The 22,171-nt window shown below is 38.4% G+C and overlaps 1 protein-coding gene across 2 annotated transcripts in view; it reads left to right on the top strand.

Moving 5' to 3' along the window:
• Positions 1-10,556: 10,556 nt before the first annotated feature.
• Positions 10,557-22,171, top strand: part of ankrd27 (ankyrin repeat domain 27 (VPS9 domain)) — a 51,277-nt gene continuing 39,662 nt past the window's right edge. For both annotated transcript variants that reach the window (XM_051883561.1, XM_051883562.1), the window contains exons 1-2: positions 10,557-10,711; positions 21,098-21,220. In XM_051883561.1, coding sequence (XP_051739521.1) covers positions 21,119-21,220 — 102 coding nt within the window. In that variant the 5' untranslated portion in view covers positions 10,557-10,711; positions 21,098-21,118. The remainder of the gene's footprint in view (positions 10,712-21,097; positions 21,221-22,171) is intronic.

Below are 22,171 nucleotides of genomic sequence, written 5' to 3' on the forward strand. Positions count from 1 at the left end.
AAAATATCTAGCTTCTGCCAGACCACCTTCTGTATTCAACTTATGAAGAAAGTGTAAAGCCTCTCCAAGTTCAAAACGTTTATCTTCATTTATATAGCGCTTTTCGCAATACATATTGTTTCAAAGCAGCTTCACAGTGACAATAGGAAAATTATTATCGAGCTAAAATTGGTTTTTGATTGAATCACTTCCGTTGTAAAAATTGTTAATTATTACTTTAGGGGCCACTTAAATGACACCTTTCCTACTGAAAACCGAATACCTTTAATGCATTCTTGCCGTTCATTTACATGTTTAGTCTATAGGTTTACGTGTTTGAGTGTGTATGTGCGCAGAAGCTTGGTCTTTTTTTTTTTTTCTTTTTTTTTTAAAAGTGATATTTGCCAAATTACTTGTCTGGTCCGCATATGCATTTATGCTACGTCCTACACTTTCAACTTATTCAACTTACGAAAAAGAGAAAAGGAAAATAGGAAAAAAGTGAGCAAGATAAGGTTAAATGATGAATTTTAAAAAGGCACTGTTTCATTGGTTTAATTCGGCATTTGCAAGTGCTTCGAAAACGCTCAGCCAATGTAACAACGGTATCAGTGCCATGCATGGTATTGTTATTGTGGACACTTCAAAATACTTGAATAATTCTAGATACCTTATTATCCGCATTGTTTAGATTTTTAGAACACATGTTAGCTTCTTTTCCATCGACCAGTTAAATTAAACAATAATGCGTATTTGCTGCATGAAAATTTGGTCTGGTTTACGCATTGATCTGAACAAAAGCAGTGGACAGGCTGAATAAAAATGCAGATTCACTCTCTGACAGGAGGTGGAGCTTATGGAACAGCAGAAATACAGCGGTTACCATGGTTACTCCTGTACACAAAGCATATGCAACTTTCTGTTTGTGATACCTGCCACATATATATATATATATATATATATATATATATATATATGTATATGCCTCATTCCACCACTCCAGACACGGGTGTCGTCACTCACAGTAAGAATGATGGCACAACATTGCGCAGCTTCTGGTTGTGAAACCGCCGAGATTGGGATGGGATAACCTTTCACATGTGAGGATGTGTTGGTTTATGTTTTTATATGTATTAACTCAATATTATGTTTTTACTATACTTTTAAGGTTTTTATTTGTACTATAGGAACTTTTTAATGTCATGTCAGCTGACGCCTTTGTCTTGTTGTATTGTTTAGTTTAGTGAAATCATCTGCTAATGTCTACTTCATAAACAGAAAGATATTTATACATGTATCTATACGGTTGCAAACGCTGTCAACTTGCTCTCCAATATGGACCGCTCCAATATGGCGGACGACTTACACATAGTGGCCCATTGAAACGCCCGCCAATGAGGCATCTATGTATACATCATATCTATGCCTGCTAGTAACGGACAAGGAAAAAAGGTAACCAGCATTTACATTTTTCAAACAGCCATTCAGATTTTTTTATAAACAACTCCAAATATTTAAATACTTAAATACTTTTCAAACATGTGTTTACACTTTTTTTTTTTCTTTTTTTGCATTTTAATCTGAACTAAAACATGCCAGCCCAGAAAAGTGTTTATTCTCTATTATTATTCTCTATTATTATTATTATTATTATTATTATTATTATTACTAATATTATTATTAGCAATATACTATTCTCTATTGTAATTTTCATAACCCACTGGCAGATGTTTTTGCTCTATTAAAGCATTAATTCACTAAGTTTTGATCTGAAAGCAATCGTTAAACTCTATTAAAGTGTCCATAATTAAAGATATCTTCATATTTATATCTTGAAAGATAAATATATTGACTAAGACAATTTGGTCAAACTTTACATTTACAATAAGGTGTCAGTGTAGGATGTGTACGTTGGAATGGGATCCAAACTCGTAAGACTTTCGTTCATCTTAGGAACACCCATGAAGATCTTTTTGATGAAATCTGAGAGCTTTCTGTCCCTCCATAGACAGCTACGCAACTATGACTTTGATGCTTCAAAAAGTTCATAAAGAGATCGCAAAACTAATCCATATGAATTGAGTGGTTTAGTCAAAATTTTCTGAAGAGACTCAATTGCTCTATATGATGAACATTGAATTTAGGCTTATATTTATTTGAATGAAAGCTGTTAAGGTGCAGTTTTTAAACTATGTGACAATGTCCACAATAAAGTAATTTACTGTTCTCATTTGCTTCATACATGAGTATGGGTGCGTACTATGAATGATAAATGAATAAAGTGCATAAGATGCATAAAATACAAGTGATTAAGTTGGGTGTGGCTATGGCAGAGTTACGTCATCTTATGGAAAGATAAACTATTGTTTCTCTGAAACTAATAAGGTGAAGAATCTTATTATACACCAAACAAATAAATGAAACATTATTTGTTATTAACTATCATCAGCTATCTTACCTATAATGTAAATTAGAAAATTATATCTTGACAATATACAGCAATTCCAAGGTCTCTGGAAAGAGGTTTGGCAAAGTGATATTTACATTCCACGTACTTGAGTGAGCAGTCTGATGGCAGTGACGTCTTCCACTGGTTGCTGCATAACAATGAAGTGGGGAAAAGAGCTGAAATCTGTTTCAACAGCCTTGAACACAAAGCTCTGTGGGATGCTGATCTCCTGGAGCACCAAAGGGTCCTAAAATTTGGAACACGCAGATGAGGCCCTGAAGTAGGTGCAGAAGGTCTTTAACAATCTGGAACATGCAAAGGAACCTTGAAGAGAAGGTTTGCTCTCCTGAGATTAACCTTGTTGCAGATGTGTGTCTTCTGCCTCTCTCAAGATGGGAAAAGATTGAACTGTCATGCATTCATGTACATTAACAGCTGAATTTGTGTAAGATGTTGCATTACAGATAGCTGTCACTGAGAATACTTATTTCTCTGAATAAGTATGAAATGGATGTGTGTAGTTTTCATCAGTTTTAAGGTTTCCAAACATAGTTATGAATGGATTTGGATGAATAACTGTGGCCTCTCTTTGTTTCACCCACTGATGCTGAGGTCCTGAGGAATTTGTATGGCGGTCACAGGCCAAAACCTTAGGAGTTAGTCTGTAAATAGGTGAATGGCAGAAACTGCATGTGAACCAATGAGAAGTCCTGTCCTTCCCGAGCTTGGTACTAAAAGGTCTTCTTCTTGCCCTCTAAGAGGTGTCTGGATGTTGTCCTAGCATCTCTATCTCATGGCGTTAGACAGTTTGTTTGTGTTAGTCCACCAAGATCCAATCAAAATTAATCAAACCTTTGTCCGCTGTTACAGACAGAGAGGGGCCTGTCCATAAACTGGGCCCTGAAATGTGTTGTTCACCACACCAGGCAACCTTCTTCCATTGCTCCATTGTCCAGTTTTAAAGCTCACATGACCATTGTCGGCACTTTGTGGTGGACAGGGGTCATCATGGGCACCCTGACCGCTCTGTGGCTATGTAGCCCTATATATGTAGCAAACTGCGATGCACTGTATGTCCTGACACCTTTCTATCATGAGCAGCATTACGTTTTTTTTAGCAGTTTGAGCTACAGTAGCTCTTCTGTTTGATTGGACCAGAGAGAATAGCCTTCACTCCCCATGTGAAGGCTATATTTCATTGCAGCGTTTCCGTGTTTATGTCCAAACGGCGACTCAATACTAGCCGGCTCCTGCGTCAGCAACACACGCATGCATCATGTTGCTCACGTGAACAGGCGTCGGCCAATACTGAGCCGTCATTCTGACGTAGAACCTGGAAGCTCTGCAACGAACATAGCGTACGAGTCTGACAGGGGAGAAACAAATTTGTTTAATAAAGTCATTATTGTTTTGTTTTTGCGCACAAAGAGCAGTCTCGTCACTTCATAACATTTTTTTTTCCCAAACTTAATATTGCTTAAGAGTATTAGGCCTATATTTGTATTATTTCTGAATTATAATCTATCAAATAAACTCTGAGACATTCTTTCAAACACAGACTAGACATGAACACATTCAAACATCATCACTGTAGGTTTACTGTAATCTACTGAAAAGATTAAAAACTTTAACTTCCTTCTAAATAATGAACACCACCATGGTGAGCTACTCGAGGTCACCATCAGCTTCCAAACTTCTTCATCCCCACTGGTTCCATCCAGCTTCCTGGCTCCACCTCGTCCTCCTGATTCACCAGCTCCCCTCTGCCCTTTGACTCCACTGGAGATGGCCACGGATTTCTGTTCAGCCCATCCAACTGTGGTCAAACCACCCAAGATCCCAGTCCAGGCCTTAAAGGAACCCTCCACTTTTTTTGCACCCATGGTACGGCAGCAAAGTTCCTTGATTATTGCGCCAGAATGAGAGTATAGTTCCTAGCCATATCGGCCTAGAAAATCGCAACTTTTCATTTTTCGTCGGTCTTAGTACACGATGCAACTACAGAAGAGTCAAGTTTTAAATAGAAAAAATATCAAAACTCTTTGGTCATTTTTGAGCGAGATGCTAACGGTCTAATCAGATTCAATGAACTATGCTAAGCTATGCTAAAAGTGGTACCGCCAGACCCGGAGATCGGCTGAATGGATTCGAAAACGGTAAAACTCAACTGTTTAACTCTAGGGCAGTTGGAAAATGAGCCTATTTTCAAAAAAAGTGGAGTGTTCCTTTAAAGGGTTAGTTCACCCAAAAATGAAAATAATGTCATTAATTACTCACCCTCATGACGTTCTACAACCGTAAGAGCTTTGATCATTTTCAGAACACAAATTAAGATATTGTTGATGAAATCCGACGGCTCAGTTAGGCCTCTGAACTCACATAAACTGTTTCAAATATGTTTTTAGTACCTTTATGGACCTTGAGAGTTTGAATGGCTTTGCTCTAGAGGCCTGACTGAGCCATCGGATTTCATCAACAATATCTTAATTTGTGTTCTGAAGATGAACGAAGGTCTTACAGCTGTAGAAGGACATGAGGGTGAGTAATTAATGACATTATTTTCATTTTTGGGTGAACTAACCCTTTAAAGTGTTAAGTTGGAATGCAGTAAAACTAAGTTAATGTAAATTATAGGATTGAACAAACTCAAATAATTGCAATTGACCTGTCACGATCACTGTCTGTTCCTGTCAGTTCCTGGACTTCACTTCCCATAATCCTCCCTTCCAATCACATGCACCAATCACCAATTGCCACACACACCTGCAGATCATTACCTGGACTATTTAAGACACACACACACACACACACACCCTTTGCGAAGTCTTGATTTGCCGTGGTGATCATTACTAAGCGTTTTCTTGTGGACTGTTTCCTGGTTTCCGTTTGGATTGTTTATTCTTTGTGATTCTCTGCTGCCTGCCCTGAACCTTGCCTGTGTACTGGACTGTGTTTGTTTGCCGCCTGCCCTGATCTCTGCCTGTGACCCGATACTGTTTGTCTGCCGCCTGCCTCGACCATTGCCTGTCCTTGTTTATGTTCCTGCCTTTGCCCCTGTCTACCTGTGTAAATACTGTTCTTAATAAAGCTTGCAAATGGATCCCCGCTCTGCCGACCCATCGTTACAGAAGACTTCGGCAACACCTGGATCCAGCGGCTTTCCTGAAGAACAATGGCCCGGTAGGAATATCGCACAATTGTTATTAGGACTCACGCAGGGCACACGATCGATAGAGGATTATATCACTGAATATTTGAACATTGCTTATTGGTCAGATCTGCCGGACTGCGTGCTCATAGACTTTTTCTGTGAGGGCATCAATCAGCACACTTAAAAAACAACTCATTTGTGAGGGACCCCGTTCATCTCTAAGTCTGTTTTTGGATTATGCTTTATTGACTGTTGGCTCTCCGTTTACTGTGGGTGTCGTGGAGAAATGCGACACTTCATCCATTCACGTAATGGCCGCCGCGCCAGATGACGCTCACAAAATGGCGGCCACCATAATAACAACACCAAGTCAAGTCAGCGCTGATTATCCTGAACCAAGTCAAGTCACAGTTGACCTCCGTGAACCAAGTCACGTCTCCTCTGATCTTCCAGAACAACGTCATGTCCCTGCTGTTCTTCTAGAGTCACGTTACGTCTCTGGATCTGTTTGGGAGCGGAGTGGGTTGCGTTCCAGTGTGGCTGATCCACCGCTGACTTCAGCACGAGCGGCTGGCATTCCTAAGCCTCCGCCGGCCGCTTCGCACTCAAGCCCGCTGCCCGCTACGCCCTCAAGATCGCCGGTTGCGACGCCCTCAAGCTCGCCGGTTGCGACGCCCTCAAGCTCGCCGGTTGCGACGCCCTCAAGCTCGCCGGTTGCGACGCCCTCAAGCTCGCCGGTTGCGACGCCCTCAAGCTCGCCGGTTGCGACGCCCTCAAGCTCGCCGGTTGCGACGCCCTCAAGCTCTCTGGATGATATGGACAAGATGGCCGCCCCTCCAGTGTCGGGGAACATAGGGGTCATTCCAGCCAGTGAGTCCGCTCCAGAGCCCGCTCCAGAGCCCGCTCCAGCCTGGGAATCCGCTCCAACCCTGCATGCTCTTCCTGTCAGTCCTGTCATGGCCAAGAGGGCTGTCTTTACCTTCTATGTTTTGGCGGTCCTGCGTGCCTGGAGGTTGCACTCGAGCTCTTTTGACCCTGGACCAGTCTGTCAGCCCGCTGCCGTCACCGAGCAGCCCGCTGCCGTTACCGAGCAGCCCGCTCTCCCTGATATGGTCATGGAGCCCCCTTGTTCTGCCCTGCCGGCGCCACCCAAGCTTTCTGCCCTACCGGCGTCGCTCAAGCTCCTTGCCCACGAACCCACCAGGGCCACCGTAGAAATCCCCAAGAACTTTTTTGGGGGGGGCTATATACCTGAGGGTGGGGAGCTTGTGGGTGGGGACCCTGCATGGCCGCGATCATCAGCAGCCTCCGAACTGCTTGAGCTTGCGGGTGGGGACCTTACACGCCCACGGCCTTCAACCGCCTGTGAACTGCTGTGGCCAGCTACGGACCCTGACCTGCCGTGGTCGCCCAAGCCACCTGACCTGCCGTGGCCTCCCGACACTCCTGACCCGCCGTGGCTGCCCTTGGAACCTAACCCGCCGTGGCTGCCCGTGGCACCTGACCCGCCGTGGCTGCCCGTGGCACCTGACCCGCCGTGGCTGCCCGTGGCACCTGACCCGCCGTGGCTGCCCGTGGCACCTGACCCGCCGTGGCTGCCCGTGGCACCTGACCCGCCGTGGCTGCCCGTGGCACCTGACCCCCCGTGGCTGCCCGAGTTCCTGGACCTGCATTGGAGACCCCGTTCCCGTCTGCCAACAGGTCTCCAATGTACCCACCCCCCCTCCCTATCTGTGCCATTTACGCCGCGAGGACGCGCCTTCCGGAAGGGGGGCGTTATGTCACGATCACTGTCTGTTCCTGTCAGTTCCTGGACTCCACTTCCCATAATCCTCCCTTCCAATTACATGCACCAATCACCAATTGCCACACACACCTGCAGATCATTACCTGGACTATTTAAGACACACACACACACACACCCTTTGCGAAGTCTTGATTTGCCGTGGTGATCATTACTAAGCGTTTTCTTGTGGACTGTTTCCTGGTTTCCGTTTGGATTGTTTATTCTTTGTGATTCTCTGCTGCCTGCCCTGAACCTTGCCTGTGTACTGGACTGTGTTTGTTTGCCGCCTGCCCTGATCTCTGCCTGTGACCCGATACTGCTTGTCTGCCGCCTGCCTCGACCATTGCCTGTCCTTGTTTATGTTCCTGCCTTTGCCCCTGTCTACCTGTGTAAATACTGTTCTTAATAAAGCTTGCAAATGGATCCCTGCTCTGCCGACCCATCGTTACAGACCTAATAAAATTAAGTTGATAAAAAGTAATAAATTAATTTGGAAAAACTTAAATATTTTTAGATGTTAGCTGTTTGCTTTTTTGTGTGTATGTACAGGTGGTTTCAGGCAAACAGAAGAAGACGAAGAATAGAGTTCCAACACAAAGTTTAATGGGAATAATCCAAATAGCAGGCAGACAGGCAGGGCAACACACACTAAATGCAAAGGTGACCGGACAAACACAGGGTGAACAAGAGGAACTTAAATACAAATGGTGATTAACTAAAAGATGAACAGCTGTGATGATTGGGTTAGTGTCCATAGTAAATAATCAGTGGAGGGAAAATCAAACAAAGGAGCACATGAGATGAATGAAAACAAACTAAACGGCCATGATAACTAAGACATAACTGTGACAATGTAAAGTATGTGAATGATCCTGTAACATCAGACATTAAAGTATAATCTTTCAATATTCATCTTTATAAACTTTCAAAGTTTTATTGAAAGTTACAAGGAAATTGCTCTACATTATACAGAGCGTGCATAATTATTATGCAAGTTGATTTTCTGATCATATTTTTTTTCCAAACACATTTTGCCAATTCCAAACCACATCAGCTTAATAATTACTATTCATTTTGTATTTAATCATTTATAAGTGGTATATAATTGTTCATGAAGGCTGAAAGTGAAAAACACCTCATATTCAGGTGTGTATAATTATTAAGCAAGTTTTCTTTTACAGATAAATGATCTAACATAAACAAAACATAACATAAACTTGGCTTGCCATGGTGTGGTGTGGCAAACACATGAACAAAACATGAAACTCACCAACAATTTGGTTTTTACCTGATCTCTGACGTTTTAACGAGACATTTGTATAATTAAAAGGAATAAAACTGAAAGTGAAAGTGACATGACATGACATGTAGACAAGTATGGTGTCACATTCTAGGAATTTGTGTGCACACACACAACAGTGAGTATTGAACTGACATACACACATACCGTGAACACACACACCGAGCAGTGGGCAGCCATTTAGTTAATAGTCTCTTATTGGCCTGTTTAGATGAGCCATCTATAGAACAAACAAAACAAGCCCTGAAAATTGATAAAATGATAAAATGAACACATATTATACAGACACTTATTTAATGACATTAGTTGATTACATTTTATTACATGATTGCATTTGATGGATTATACTTTCAATAAAACATTTGCAATTGGTTTGTAAAAGCTGTTTTTATGCATGTTTCTCCATTTAAACCAGGGGTGTCAAACATACCACAAAGGTGTCCAATCCGGCCCGGGGGATGATTTGAACTATATATATATTTAAAAAAAAAAAAAAAAAAAAAAAAAGAGAGAGAGAGATGCACTGATCCACTGGTCATAAATCCAAACGTTTTTTAGTTATTTTGGTCAATCTTTATTCCGGGCTTGCAAACAAAATGCTTTGTAATAATTTCCCAAAATTTCATTTGTGGAAATATCTATTAAGTCCGTAAACAGGACGTTAATACAGGCACAAGCTGAATACGAACACAAAGAGGAGAACAGACGCGCCAGCAGAGCAAATACTCTACCACGCACAAGCTCACTGTTCGCGAAAAATAGGAAGAATCATATAAATATTAAATTGGGGTTGATGTGTATCTCTAAAGGGAACTGTCTTCAGAAAAGTTTTGATGGCTTTTCCTCTTATCTCAGTATAAAGTAGCCTATTTATCGACGCAATGCTGCTTTGTGTATAGCGGTAACCATGGAAACGCTGTATCACTGCTGTTCCACAAGCGCCACCTACTGTCAGAGAGTGAGTTTTCATTTTCATTCAGTCCGTCAGCTGATTGTGTTTTCTGCAAGCGTCTTATGTAGCATAATTTCACAAAACTAAAGTCAGACCATGCTGTTTTTGCTGTTAATCTTGAAATTATACAATAATTTAAATTAAAAACAACTGCTCATGCTCATGTGCATATCATCTTTGTTGGGATTGTGATAAACATGCAGTGTTTGCCTCAAATATCAAAGAGCTACACATATTTTGAACAAATAAACAACAAATAAATTTGCTTTAAAAAAAAAAAAAAAAAAAATCTGCAATCAGTATTAGAATCAGCTAATTTGCTTCTAAAAAAATTGGAATTGGCCATGAAAAATCAAAATAGGTGCATCACTAATAAAAAATAAATAAATAAATAAATAAATAAATAAATAAATAAGGCATTATTTTAAAAAATCTAATAGTTTTTTTCGCCGTAAAAGCAAATGCAGTTTTAAAGAGCAGTGTACTAGTTTGTTTGTTTTTGTTTTTTGTTTTTTTAATTAATTAATTCGGCCTGCGCATGGTTATTTTTTTCCAATCCGGGCCTCAACCTAAAATGAGTTTGGCACCCCTGATTTAAACTGTTCTGACCAGCAGGGGTCACCAGCGTGGTGTTCCGAACGCTTCGAAATAGTGAATCATTGGTCAATTGATTCGAATCTTTGAAAAGCTTCGTTTCTCCCATCACTATAGTTTTCCACTAGAGCACGCTGTTGTCTAGATTCATGCCAGGTAATTCATAAAAATAAAAAAAAATCCAATTATTTTATTTTATTGTTATTTTTGACTGCAAAATTCAGTAATATTATGTTTGCGCACCTGTTCACAAATGTAAATAATTTAAAGAAGATTTTGCCCAACCAACAAGACGCTTCCTTGTGTCACGATCGCAAACTGAAAGACTATTTGTGATTGGCTAATGCTTCATCGAGTACTGCTCTGATTGGTGTGTATCATGTCAGTGTAATCATCAGTTTGTTACTGACGATAGCTGTCTGAAATGTTCCTGCGTTCGTTGCCAAACTCCAGTAAATGTTCTGTTCACCACTTTACCATCTTGTACATAATCATATGAGGTAAGATTAACCTCCTTCCTCTTTTAAAACGGCTTCATAGTTATGTCTTCTGTGTTGTTGCTCTATTGTTTTAAAGCTGTTAGCAATAGCAAGTCTGAGAGACTGACAGAAAATGAGCACTAATATTAGCACTCATATTGTCATTATTTGTATACTGCATTAACGAAACATGCATTTATACACAAATAATTGCAACAAATCAAATACTACCCCTGACCAACCGACTGACCCCTGCAGTTTGTGTTTTTTGGGGTTCGCATATGGCTAGTTAGCTTCGGTTGCTATTTCTACCATTAGTCATGAAATACAGATCATGTTTGTTTTCTTGTTTTATTAAGCATAGTGTTGAATGTCAAATTATGTGTGATCTGAATCAGTCAGATACGGATTCCAGACTGAACCTATGCATGCCATGTATAGGAGTATTAAAACGTTGTTGTTTTGAGTCTCATGTTATTGTCAGTTGTGTGCTTACTTTTATCAAATGTTATCAGCCTTTTATTCTAGTGCCTTCATCTGTTTTAACGAATGTAAGTGTTTACAGTAAATACAGTGTTCATGATTGTAGAACATGAGCATAACTGTTGTAATGCTCATATTGATTTGTAGTGAGGCACGTGATCATGTTTTGAAACTTCATAATTGTCTGTTGTTTTCTTTTTATTATTTACTGAATTACTGCTGAGCAAAATTATTTTTTTTAGAAATAAAAAAAGAAAGAAATCTGTAAAAACATTCAGCAGGGAGTTAGGTTGAGTTGTTGGCAAATGGACATTGCCATGCACTTTTTCAACATTTGTAGTCTTTATTGACAAGATTTTTAAGAATTCACTGTAGATTGTCCATTTAAATTGATTTTGTGAATCCCCCCACACATTTAAATAACTGTTAACAAAATAGTATTGATTTTGTTTACAATGTTGGGCAACATGCAACCATTTTAAAATTAAATTATGCAGTGTGGTCAGTTTGCATCGTTACTGCACAGTTTGTGTCTGAAATGGAGTCCATGGGACTGTAGTCGCTTGATAATTGAGCTAGGTAGATTTGAGTTTCATCTGCTTTTAACATTAATGCCATTATTTGACCTAGTGGGAGATTGATCAGAAGAGGTCCAAGGATAGATCCCTGGAGCACTCCACAAGTCACTGAGGTCCACTCATAATAATAGCTGCCTATTTAATGCCATTAAATTCAGATGGTATCAGGCCACATTCAGGTCCTGAATTTTAGCATGGGACTGCGAGTATTGCACATAATTTTAAGCTTTCTTGCGAGTTTGGTGCTTATAATGCAGGAAGTTCCCCCAAAATACATTCATTACAGCGATGTGGGTTGAATTAGTAAATTAATACACAGATGAACAGATCAAAGCAATAATTTCTGTTAGACTGTAATTTCACAAAAGAGTGAGAGTGAATCAGCACTACCTGCACTGTAATCGAGCTCAAGCTGCAGTACAACACTTTCACTTGCGTTTAGAATCATTGATGCGGTTAACAGGAACCAGAGCATGCAGTAAAATGTGTCTAATGCTAGAGGGATACCTGCTATGAAGGATGATTTTTCCAATTAAAAATTAGAAACATTTACTTACTTGATAACATTTAAAGTCTAGCAAATAAAACAGCCTTGAATAAAGTGCAGTTGCCTATAAGAGCTGAAAGTCAAAATTCTGTATCATGCTTTAAAATTGCACAGGCAGCATACACCACACACTGACAGAAGAAGATGGTATAGCTTTTATTTGATAGGTAATTACCCAGTTTTACAACATACATTGTTTGTAAGTATAGAAAATGTTAATACTAGTAGGGATGCTCCGATCAATATTTTTGCAGTTGATACCAACTACCAATCCCGATCCAGGGCTCGACATTAATGCTTATCCACTTTTTGAACGGGCAAGCGAAAAAGAATTTTACTTGCCCAACCGGACAAGTAGCCTGATTAAAACCTCAGTCACAAAAAAATAACTAGGGAAGCATCGAAATGCAAGAATGATTCAGGTTTCATTACATTCGCTGCCTGTCTCTTTGTGAGAGACTTTAGGAGAAATCAAAACAAATGAGCGTGACAGCACACATAAAGAAACTCACAGAAGAAACACACTGAGGTAAAAATACTGTTTCGTTTTTTTTTTTTTTTTTTATAACAAATGATATAGTTACCTAACATAACTCAACTAAGGGAACTGTTTTGCTGAATATTATCATGATTGCTAATGTTACATTGATTTTTATAGTTCAATAAAGAAGTAGTTAGTATTAAGTTAACTAATATTAACATTTTTATTCAGACAAGTGAATGACTGATTGAGCACATGACAAGGCTTAAAGTGCCCCTATTATGGATTTTTGAAAATGACCTTTCATGTAGTGTGTAACATAGCTCTAAGTGAATGAAAACATCCTGCAAAGTTTTAAATCTGATAGTGCACCGTATATAACAGGGCTCCAGACTGCGCCTAAAACGGTCGCATTTGCGACTAAAAATATTAATTTGCAAGTGATATTTTTGCTGAGGTCGCCATTGGCAACCATACAAATTTACACGTTATGACTGTAAAATTTGCATGTTATTTGCGTGTTCCGTGACCAGTAGCCTATCACATCATTTGCTGTGTTGACGTAATTAAACGAGATGCTGCATGTGAATGTTTCACTGAGTTATAGCTGCGAAATATGAACAGGTAGGGAAAAATTTCACACACCAAACAGACGCCAAAGAACTAGAGGTGATGAAAGCTGACTGTGCTCTTGCCTCACATCGCCTGCGTCGGTGCAAAACAGCTGCATTTGAACACACCGTTCTGCTCCTGCGTAAAGGAGACAACTGCCTATTTCTTCATATAAATTTGTCTATATTCGTCATTCAAAAGGGGAAACTGGCTCTACAGACTGCAGATACACACACAATGCATCACGTGTTTACCGTTTCGAATATCAATCATGCTGATCACTTTCATTATTCCACTCCGCTCATGCTCATCAGATAAATTTAAGGTCATTAAAAGTCTTCAGTGCCTTAAACAGTATAACAAGAGTATAAACGATCATTTTAAGGCGTCTTATATTTTGTGGATGGAAAAACGAATCGCGATACTCCCTAATGTGATTATTATAAATGTGAGCACTGCATGTTTTAAAGTCAAAAGATGGCGCTGTTGCGCGTTCTTCAGAGCAGCCCGCATTCAGTGATTAGCGCACATTTGTCAACGATTGCTTATGAACTAATGCTGATCAATTATCACAAAGTTTACCTTATATTATTTATATTATATTGTGTTGTAAACGGTTGTAGCTATGTAATTTTTTTAATGAATGAGTAGCAAAAGTAAAGCACAGACATTTCAAAATAAGAGTCCCACTGTATTTCAAAGTAATCAAAGTCAAGCAGTATGTATATCAATTGCCCGTTTGTTATTTGGTTACACAAATTAAATTTAATATATTTATATATTTTTTCCATATATTTATATTTATTTTCATTTGATTCAAAGTAAACTATTGTAGCTTCAGGAAGTAAGGGCTAAGAACATTGTTTGACACACATTATTCAAGATTTTACTAGCATCGGAGTTATTATTGTCAACTAAAACCATTAAAAACATTTTTTATTGTTTGAAATAAATGTTAATACTAAAATAAAATTCTATACAAACTAAACAGACATGTTTAAAAACAACAAAAAATAAAACTAAAAACAAAAATTAAAACTTAAAAAATGAAAGCAGAAAATACAAAAATCTAATCGGATTCAAAATATTAACAAAAACTATATTATTAAGTGAAAATAGTGACATTCATTTCCCAGAAAAGTCACAAGATGAAAAAGCTGAAACTGTAAAGGGGAGATATATAAACACAACAGGATGACTAAAAGTAAGTGATTTAAAATTTTATGTTCATTGTTGTGTGGCTCTTAAAAAAATTATTTGGCGCCTGTTTTTCCCCCCTTAATGAATTTTTTTGTCTGGAGCCCTGTATAAAGTTATTGTCTCTCAAAGTACGGCCGGTTTCACACCGCAAGCATCAGCGGCGCGTGAGCATGAACTGCAGCTGCAGAGACGCGCGAGTATTCACACTGGAAGCGTTTGTGTAGCGTCACAGCAGCGGCTACAAGCTGCATATAAAGTGAGCATTTCTTTACAAAGACAACTATAAATTAGTATTTACAAGTTGGTCATTTATAAAATTGATAGTCTTAAAAGTTCGTTACCATGGGGAGGTGTACAACATTCGCATATAAACGTAAAATAAATAAAAATAAATAAATAAACGCCTTGTGTTATCCATTGCTGGACACGAATGAGGTAAGCTTTGTGCTTTACATCATCTGCCGAGTGCACGTTTACAACACAGCAAACTCGGCGAAAAAAGCCGGCAAACTCGGGTTTGATTTGGGTATGCAAGAGCCTATACAGCTGTCTGTATTATAACTAAAATGTTTATGTATCGTATTTTCTGGCCAGTTTACTTTTCTTTTTTTTTTTTTTATAATACACCATACTTTAACCCAAACTGAATAATTAAAAACAAGTTTAAATGAGTAAATCTTCTATAAATATTTTTTAATATTATTTTTTTTCCTGACATACTCCAATTCTTGTTAAAACACACTAGATATGCTTATTCTGTGCATTTTGAGCACTTTTTGTGTGAAATCATATTTATTTTGTCCATCAAAGATGTTCTTTCAGTTTAATTGAGCGTTAGCAGTGCAGCAAAAATAGACCAAGTGCCGAAACGATCGCGGCACTGCTGCTTCTGCTCTGCTCCTGCTACGTGCTGCCGCGCAGCCTCTGCGTGCAGTGTGAATGCTCTCATCTGTTAACATGGGCGCCGAAAAAAAAACATGCTGCTTACTCTCTGCTGACGCGTGCGGTGTGAAACCGGCCTAAGACTCGACTCTGATTAAACGAGTCATTTGTAAAACGAATCCCAAGCTGTTTCGTTGTGACGTCACAATGAAACATTAGCATATTGCACTTATTGCACGTGCAGATGCCATGGAAAATAGTACAATCTTTTGTTGTGTTCCCTTCATTTTACTGATGACTACTTCTCAAACCTCGGGGAGTTTAACGCAGGATTTATAAAACTCTTGGTCTTAAAATATGGATCAATGCCCAGTTTATTTGGACCAGCTTGCTCCTCTGAATCTCAACCTGTAGCCTAAGTATGATTAATAATTGATGTTTATATTTTCTAGCGATCGTTTAAAATTTGTAGTTTTGTATGTTATGTTGTATAATGTACACCCTTAGTCTGTATGTCTCCTGCTAACCTGCTAATAGCAGAACTACAGAAACTCATGTTTCTGTAGTTCTGCTATTCAGATGTGGGTCCAATATTGTCTAAAAATGTGTCGATTAATGCAGCTTGTCTGTCACTTGGAGTAATGATCAAGGATGGAGCACAACTTTTGTTTATGAAGTGTAATGCATTATCAGCTATTCACGTTTGTGCTCAGCTAACGTGGGAGTTTACAACATAGCTGTGGGCTCGGTTCGCTTACATAACTGTAAAACAAACTGTTTTTTCCTCAGCGTTTTTATTATTACAGTAGTGTGGAGCTCTATCTGTATTGTAATAGCGCGGACTAGCATCTTAACATCCTAACTAGTTGAAGTATTCTCTCTGTAAACAGTAAACACTCATTGTAATGTCTAACAATGTCACCATTTTTTACTTTGTTAATAGTTATGACGAAAAAGTCTGTGTACACATCTGGCCTAAATGTGTATCTTATGTTAGAGGTTTTCAGCTTCGCTTGGCATTCTGATCCAGTTCCCACAGGTGCACCTACATAAAGTATAACAGTGACGCTGCTATCACGTCTTATAAATAATAACGCAAACAAAGGTGACACTTACCATAGAGAAACGTCCTACTCCAGTTGGGATTGCAAATCAGTTTCTTGTTGATCGACTACTTCAGACGTTTCATCGTCGGGCTCGAATTGATACGGTAAAATCGATGCTATCTTTTCTGTCCATACATTGTATACAATGTCTTGCGAATTGATAGCTGTCATTCAGTTATAGCAATGGGCATGCGGTGCTCGCAGTAGACCAATCACAAAGGATTGGGCCATCTGACCAATCAGAGCAGTGTAAGCTCACGGAAAGGAGGGGTTTAGAGAGACTGATTCTTTGAACTGCTTCAAACAATTAGTTTACGAGGTGAAATTCATTGAGGTGAAATTAAATGTATATTAAGAGTAAACGAAAGTGTTTTTTTGACCTTGCATGCATGTAAACCTGTTGTATGAGACTCCCAAAACAATATTAGGAACCTTTAAAAAGGCATAATAGGGGCACTTTAATGTTGAGCCCTGCAATCATTCAAGCTCTAAGTGATAAGCTCTCTGTTGACTGTCACTGTTAACCTCTTACACCCATTTTTAATGATTTCACATCTAAGTGGCATAGATTTTGATCATGTTCTTATGTTACAACACTGCTGAGAAAACCACTGAAAAAGCTATGCAATTTATTGATTTATTTTATTATTTATGCTTGACATGATGACTATTAGAGAGTGGGCTGGGCAATATGGCCAAAAAAAAAAAATTATCACAATAAAAATTTTCATATCAGTCGATATCGATAATTATCACAATAAATGTCAAATCTATTTTTTTTTTTTAAGTTTAAAGGCAGATTTTTGCTCCTAAGTGAAAGTTCTAGAAATTAGAGCGTTAATTGTGGCTTTAAACTACCCTTTATTGTCAGAACATGACAAACACTTGAGGTTTTTGAATTATTTGCACTTCTTCATCTTTGCGTCATTATTAGTTATTCTATGGCACACGGTAAATCAAGACCATTAGTTGAACTTTCAAATGACGTTGGAAAACACTGTGTCATGATTGCAACGCGATTGGATCCATGGAAGTCCTATAGCTTTAGCTAAGCAGCATGTCATGTTACTCCATGAGGATTTTCTCAAGATCTACGCATCAAGTTATTTTGTGTGTAGGCTCGTTTGAATCGGGACAACCTGCTCTAAATAAAGATGTGTTTACTAATGTTTCACAAAGTTACAAAGCAGAACGTGGCGCAAAAGCCTCATATGTATACTGTTTACATGGGCACCAGTTTTACGCCAATAAATTGCAATTGGTTCGTGAGAATGGCCAAATTTTGTGACTCCCGATCGATTCATAGAATGTGATTATTGACCGATACCAATCTGTGGCTGATAGTTTGGAGAATCTCTAAATAATAATGATAATAATAATACATTTAAGACATGTTCAATATTTTTGGACAATATCTGTGTTTGTTGCAAACAAATAACATTCCCATTTTTGTTTCATCTGTTTAAAGTAAATAAATCATTCTGCTTGAATCATTTGAGGCCTGGTGTTGGGCAAGCTAAAAGTTCTTTGGTGAAATAATTTTATATGGAAAGGCATGCCCCATTTCCAGTGATTGGATATTTGGGAGGCATGGCTCAATTTAATGTCAACCGGAAAACACGCTCCATGAAATCCCTGTAAGGATCACAGGAGTGTGGTTCCCCTTCAGCCCAGTTTGTTATGGCCTGAAGGAGCAGATCACATGGCAGATTTCACATTCTTGAGGGTTTCAGCAGACAGTCATCCAGACAATCTTCCTATGATGCCCAGAATGAGGGGTGGTGGCCTGACTCTTGAATATTATCAGGCTTTTGGACTTGACCTCTCAGAGCAGCCATGTGATTCTTTAATCTTCGCCTGGACACCCTGAGCCTCTTCATCTGCATGGCTTTTCTCTTCCTTATCCGTCATTTGAAGGGTTTGAAGATGAAATTATTAATGGTGTCGCAAACTCTCTTTAACCATCATAATTATGTGAGTAAAACTTTAGCAGAATCGTTCAAACTTTAGCTGTTTTTACATGTTTTCTGGTTGAAACTTGAAGCTGAGAGTTCTAGACTGAAGGTGTTCCTAGTAAAACAAAAACTTCATGGCCTTGAAGTTTTTTCCAACTAATTGTAACGTGAATATCATCTTTCGTGGTTGAATAATAAGGTGGAACACGATGCACTGGTTGTTTTTTTTTTTGTTTTTTTGTTTTTTATCATACTGTACAAATTGCTGTAAATCAATGGCGTTTGAGTGTAAATGCAATACAAAAATACTACAATGAGTCAACAACAATTAAAATAATTACATTAATGCAAAAGAATTGGTAAGCAAATTGTGTGTAGTTGTCATGAAAATAATGTCACAATGCAAAAAATCGCAATGGCCTTAAAAACATTCATTTTCTTGAGTGCAGTTTCTTAAATTGTTCTGTTAATTTTGGGTTACGATATGTCTTTGACATGTCCTTAAGATGTTTTGTGAGATTCAACCAATGAGGTCTACAATCTTACAGGTCAGAATTCACACACACATTTTAAGGAAGCGAGCAGAATAGACTGTGTATTTATTTCCCACTCTGAACATGGTGGGGATTTCCTGCAGTGAGATACTGAACCAAGACTGGCTCAAAAATACAACTGTGGGTGGAAATGTCTAGATGAAATCAAGATATATTTTCCTCAGTTACATGAATTTCTTCTTCATCAGTCAGTCAGAGGAAAGTTTCTTGTTAATTGCTTTGCCTCCTCATAGTCTGCCTCTGTTTACTTGGATACGGTCATGTTTACTGTACGTTGGAGTGTCTTGAAGTTAATTTCATTTTCAGGATTCCTTAATGAGTTCAGCTGAATTTTTCAACTGATTGGACAAAGAGTGAAAGAAGAAGAAAGGCTTTTTTGTCTGTCTGTGTGAGTGGTGAGTGAATGCGAGTGGCGTTTGTGTAAAGTGGTGCTTGTATCTGAAAAAAAACTCACCAACACAATGGTGTGGGCATTGATATACAGTTGTTAAGGCATTCAGAGAGTTTTCGAGGCATTGCTATGCAGTTACTAAGGTGGTTGCAAGGTGAGTAGCCCATGTAGACATAGTAGCCCATGTCAAAAGTAATGACCTCAAGTCTCTGATATAGCTCAGGCCCTCTTCAGAAATGTAATCACTTAGTGCAGCTTGTTGAGAACTTTTCTATCGGGAGTATCATTCATGTCACTTTGTGGGATGGGTTACACATCAAGGTTTAAAGGCCTGTTCACATCAACACAAATGTTTGTGATTTTTTTTTTTTTTTTTTTTTTTTTTTTTTTTTTTTTTTCTGTTCAGACCAATGCATAAAAAAAAAAAAATTAAAATAAAAACAGCAGAAGGGCTAAATTAACATGCACATTTACTTTTTTGACAATAGGTGGTGAATATTAAAGCAGAAATACAGCGGTTACCCTGGTTAATATATGCAGCACTGCACAGTTTTCTGTTTCTAAGCCAATTGTGACAGAAGGATGTAAATCAAACAGTATTTACATGTTTTCAAACACCTGTTCAGATATTTGTATTCACTATGGTGTTAATTAAATAACACCAAATACAAGAGTACAGTGACAAGAGAAATGGTTCTGGATTCTTCCTCTGCTATTCACTATAGTCTGTTTGTGAGCACCACCAAGTCACCGTTTTATGTAACGGCAGCAGCTCTGGGCATGTGACTAAATGCGAGAATCATATTGGTTGGCCAGTTTTCTTCTCAGTGAGATGGAAATGAGATAAGGACATTTCTCCGTTAAATAAAATAAAATGTCTTGCATTGACGGCATGCAAATGTTTGTGCTGGTCTGAACAGACACATTAACTACCACTCATTCAAATTAAACATTTATTGCACCGAATTTTCACACCGAAGAAGTACAATAACTATAACGGTAAAGATATTGTTTTTAAAATCATTTTAAATGTAAAAGCATAGCAGACTCCACACCACAACTATAACGATAACGGCACAGAGGAACGATATCGCTGGAATCACTTTAATAATAATTTTTCCAGCTGATGAACGATAAAAAAAAACATTGACAGCCAATAAGAATCCATCCTGCCTTAAAGCACTCAATCATTTAAAGCTGGAGTCGACAAAAACTGCAGCTCGTTATAATGAACAGGACGTTATCATGTGTTAATGTGGACGCTAATATAGTTATTGTTGATCTTTATAGGTATAATTCTTGGTGTGAACAGGCTTTCAATGCTTAGGAATGGGGGTTTGTTCAAATCACTAATCTTAAGTATGAGTGATAGTCATGCTTGTATTGGCAAAATGCCACTATAAATTATAATGAAATAAATACAGCTTTGTAAAGTTCAAAATACAATCAGGAGAGAAAATGTAAGCTGAGCAAAAGTAGTTATTAATACTAATCCTGTTTAGTTCAACCCCCACGTCCTTTGACATTTCTAAAATTCCTTTTCTCTGTATGTTCCCACTTTTCGTGTCATTCTTTCTCTTTATCTGTTTCTTTTTGCCTCCTCCTGCCTCTCTCCTAGGAAGTGGAGTTTGGGACACATATGGCTGTGTATGATGAGAATATCCTAAAGAACCCTTTTTACCTGGCCCTGGAAAAACACCGACCGGACCTGTGCAGCAGGGTGGCAGAACTTCATGGCATTGTGAGTCACCCACTTCCACATTTCTCAGGATTGTATGTGTTTTATCAGTAATGCTGTTTAAGTTCTTACTCATTTAAACAGCCTTGAAACAGAGCAAAAGTGAATGTTGTTTGCGTGTTGATGACTGAAACGATGAACGGATTTATTTGTGGAACAGAATTAGTCATGTATTCGTTCATGTGACTGTGGTCAGTTCACATGCGGCCAGAAAGAGGTTCTGTGTGTATGAACTGATTCTTTTATGTTGGGAGATGTTAGAAGTTCTGCTAATCAGATGATAATGACAGTGCTCTATGCTGTATTGAGGTCATTCAACAATGCTTAAATGAATACTCCTAAAATGATTGAGTGAGCTGTGTTTCAAATGCTGATAAAATGCTGATAAATGTGAACATGTTATGCACATTCTATATTATCACATTGTTCTATTGTTCTGGGTATCAGCTCATCTGTGATTTCATTTGGGCTGTAGCCTTATGTGTGTGACCAGATCGCAGCTGTGCTGATATTTAGACCAACAACATAATTACTAGTGTGATATTGCTTTTATACCACTGTTCAATAATCAAGAAGTTGATATTTAGAATTTTAACACAAGTTAAAGTTAGCCTACTTTCTCTATTTTTGCTCCGCCAATGGAAAAGTATATGCACAACTTTTATGAATTTTGGAACCTAATATTTTATGGGTAGAATAAAACGTGACTATATTGAGCTTATGTTTACTTAAGCTTGTATTATTTATATAATTTAACCAAAACCCATAAAAAAAAAAAATTAAAAAAATAACTTTGGCTTAATGGAACTGGGTATGCAAAAAAGTGAACTCATTTCTGGGTTTTAGGACTCATTCCTGTAACACTCTGTGATAGTATTTCCAAACAAATCCAAAACATGATCAACCATAGTGTAAAGTGACAAACCGAGTGACAGTGAAACGTCCCAGTCAGGC

The sequence above is a fragment of the Ctenopharyngodon idella genome, chromosome 24, assembly GCF_019924925.1.
Source record: "Ctenopharyngodon idella isolate HZGC_01 chromosome 24, HZGC01, whole genome shotgun sequence".
NCBI lineage: Eukaryota > Metazoa > Chordata > Actinopteri > Cypriniformes > Xenocyprididae > Ctenopharyngodon > Ctenopharyngodon idella.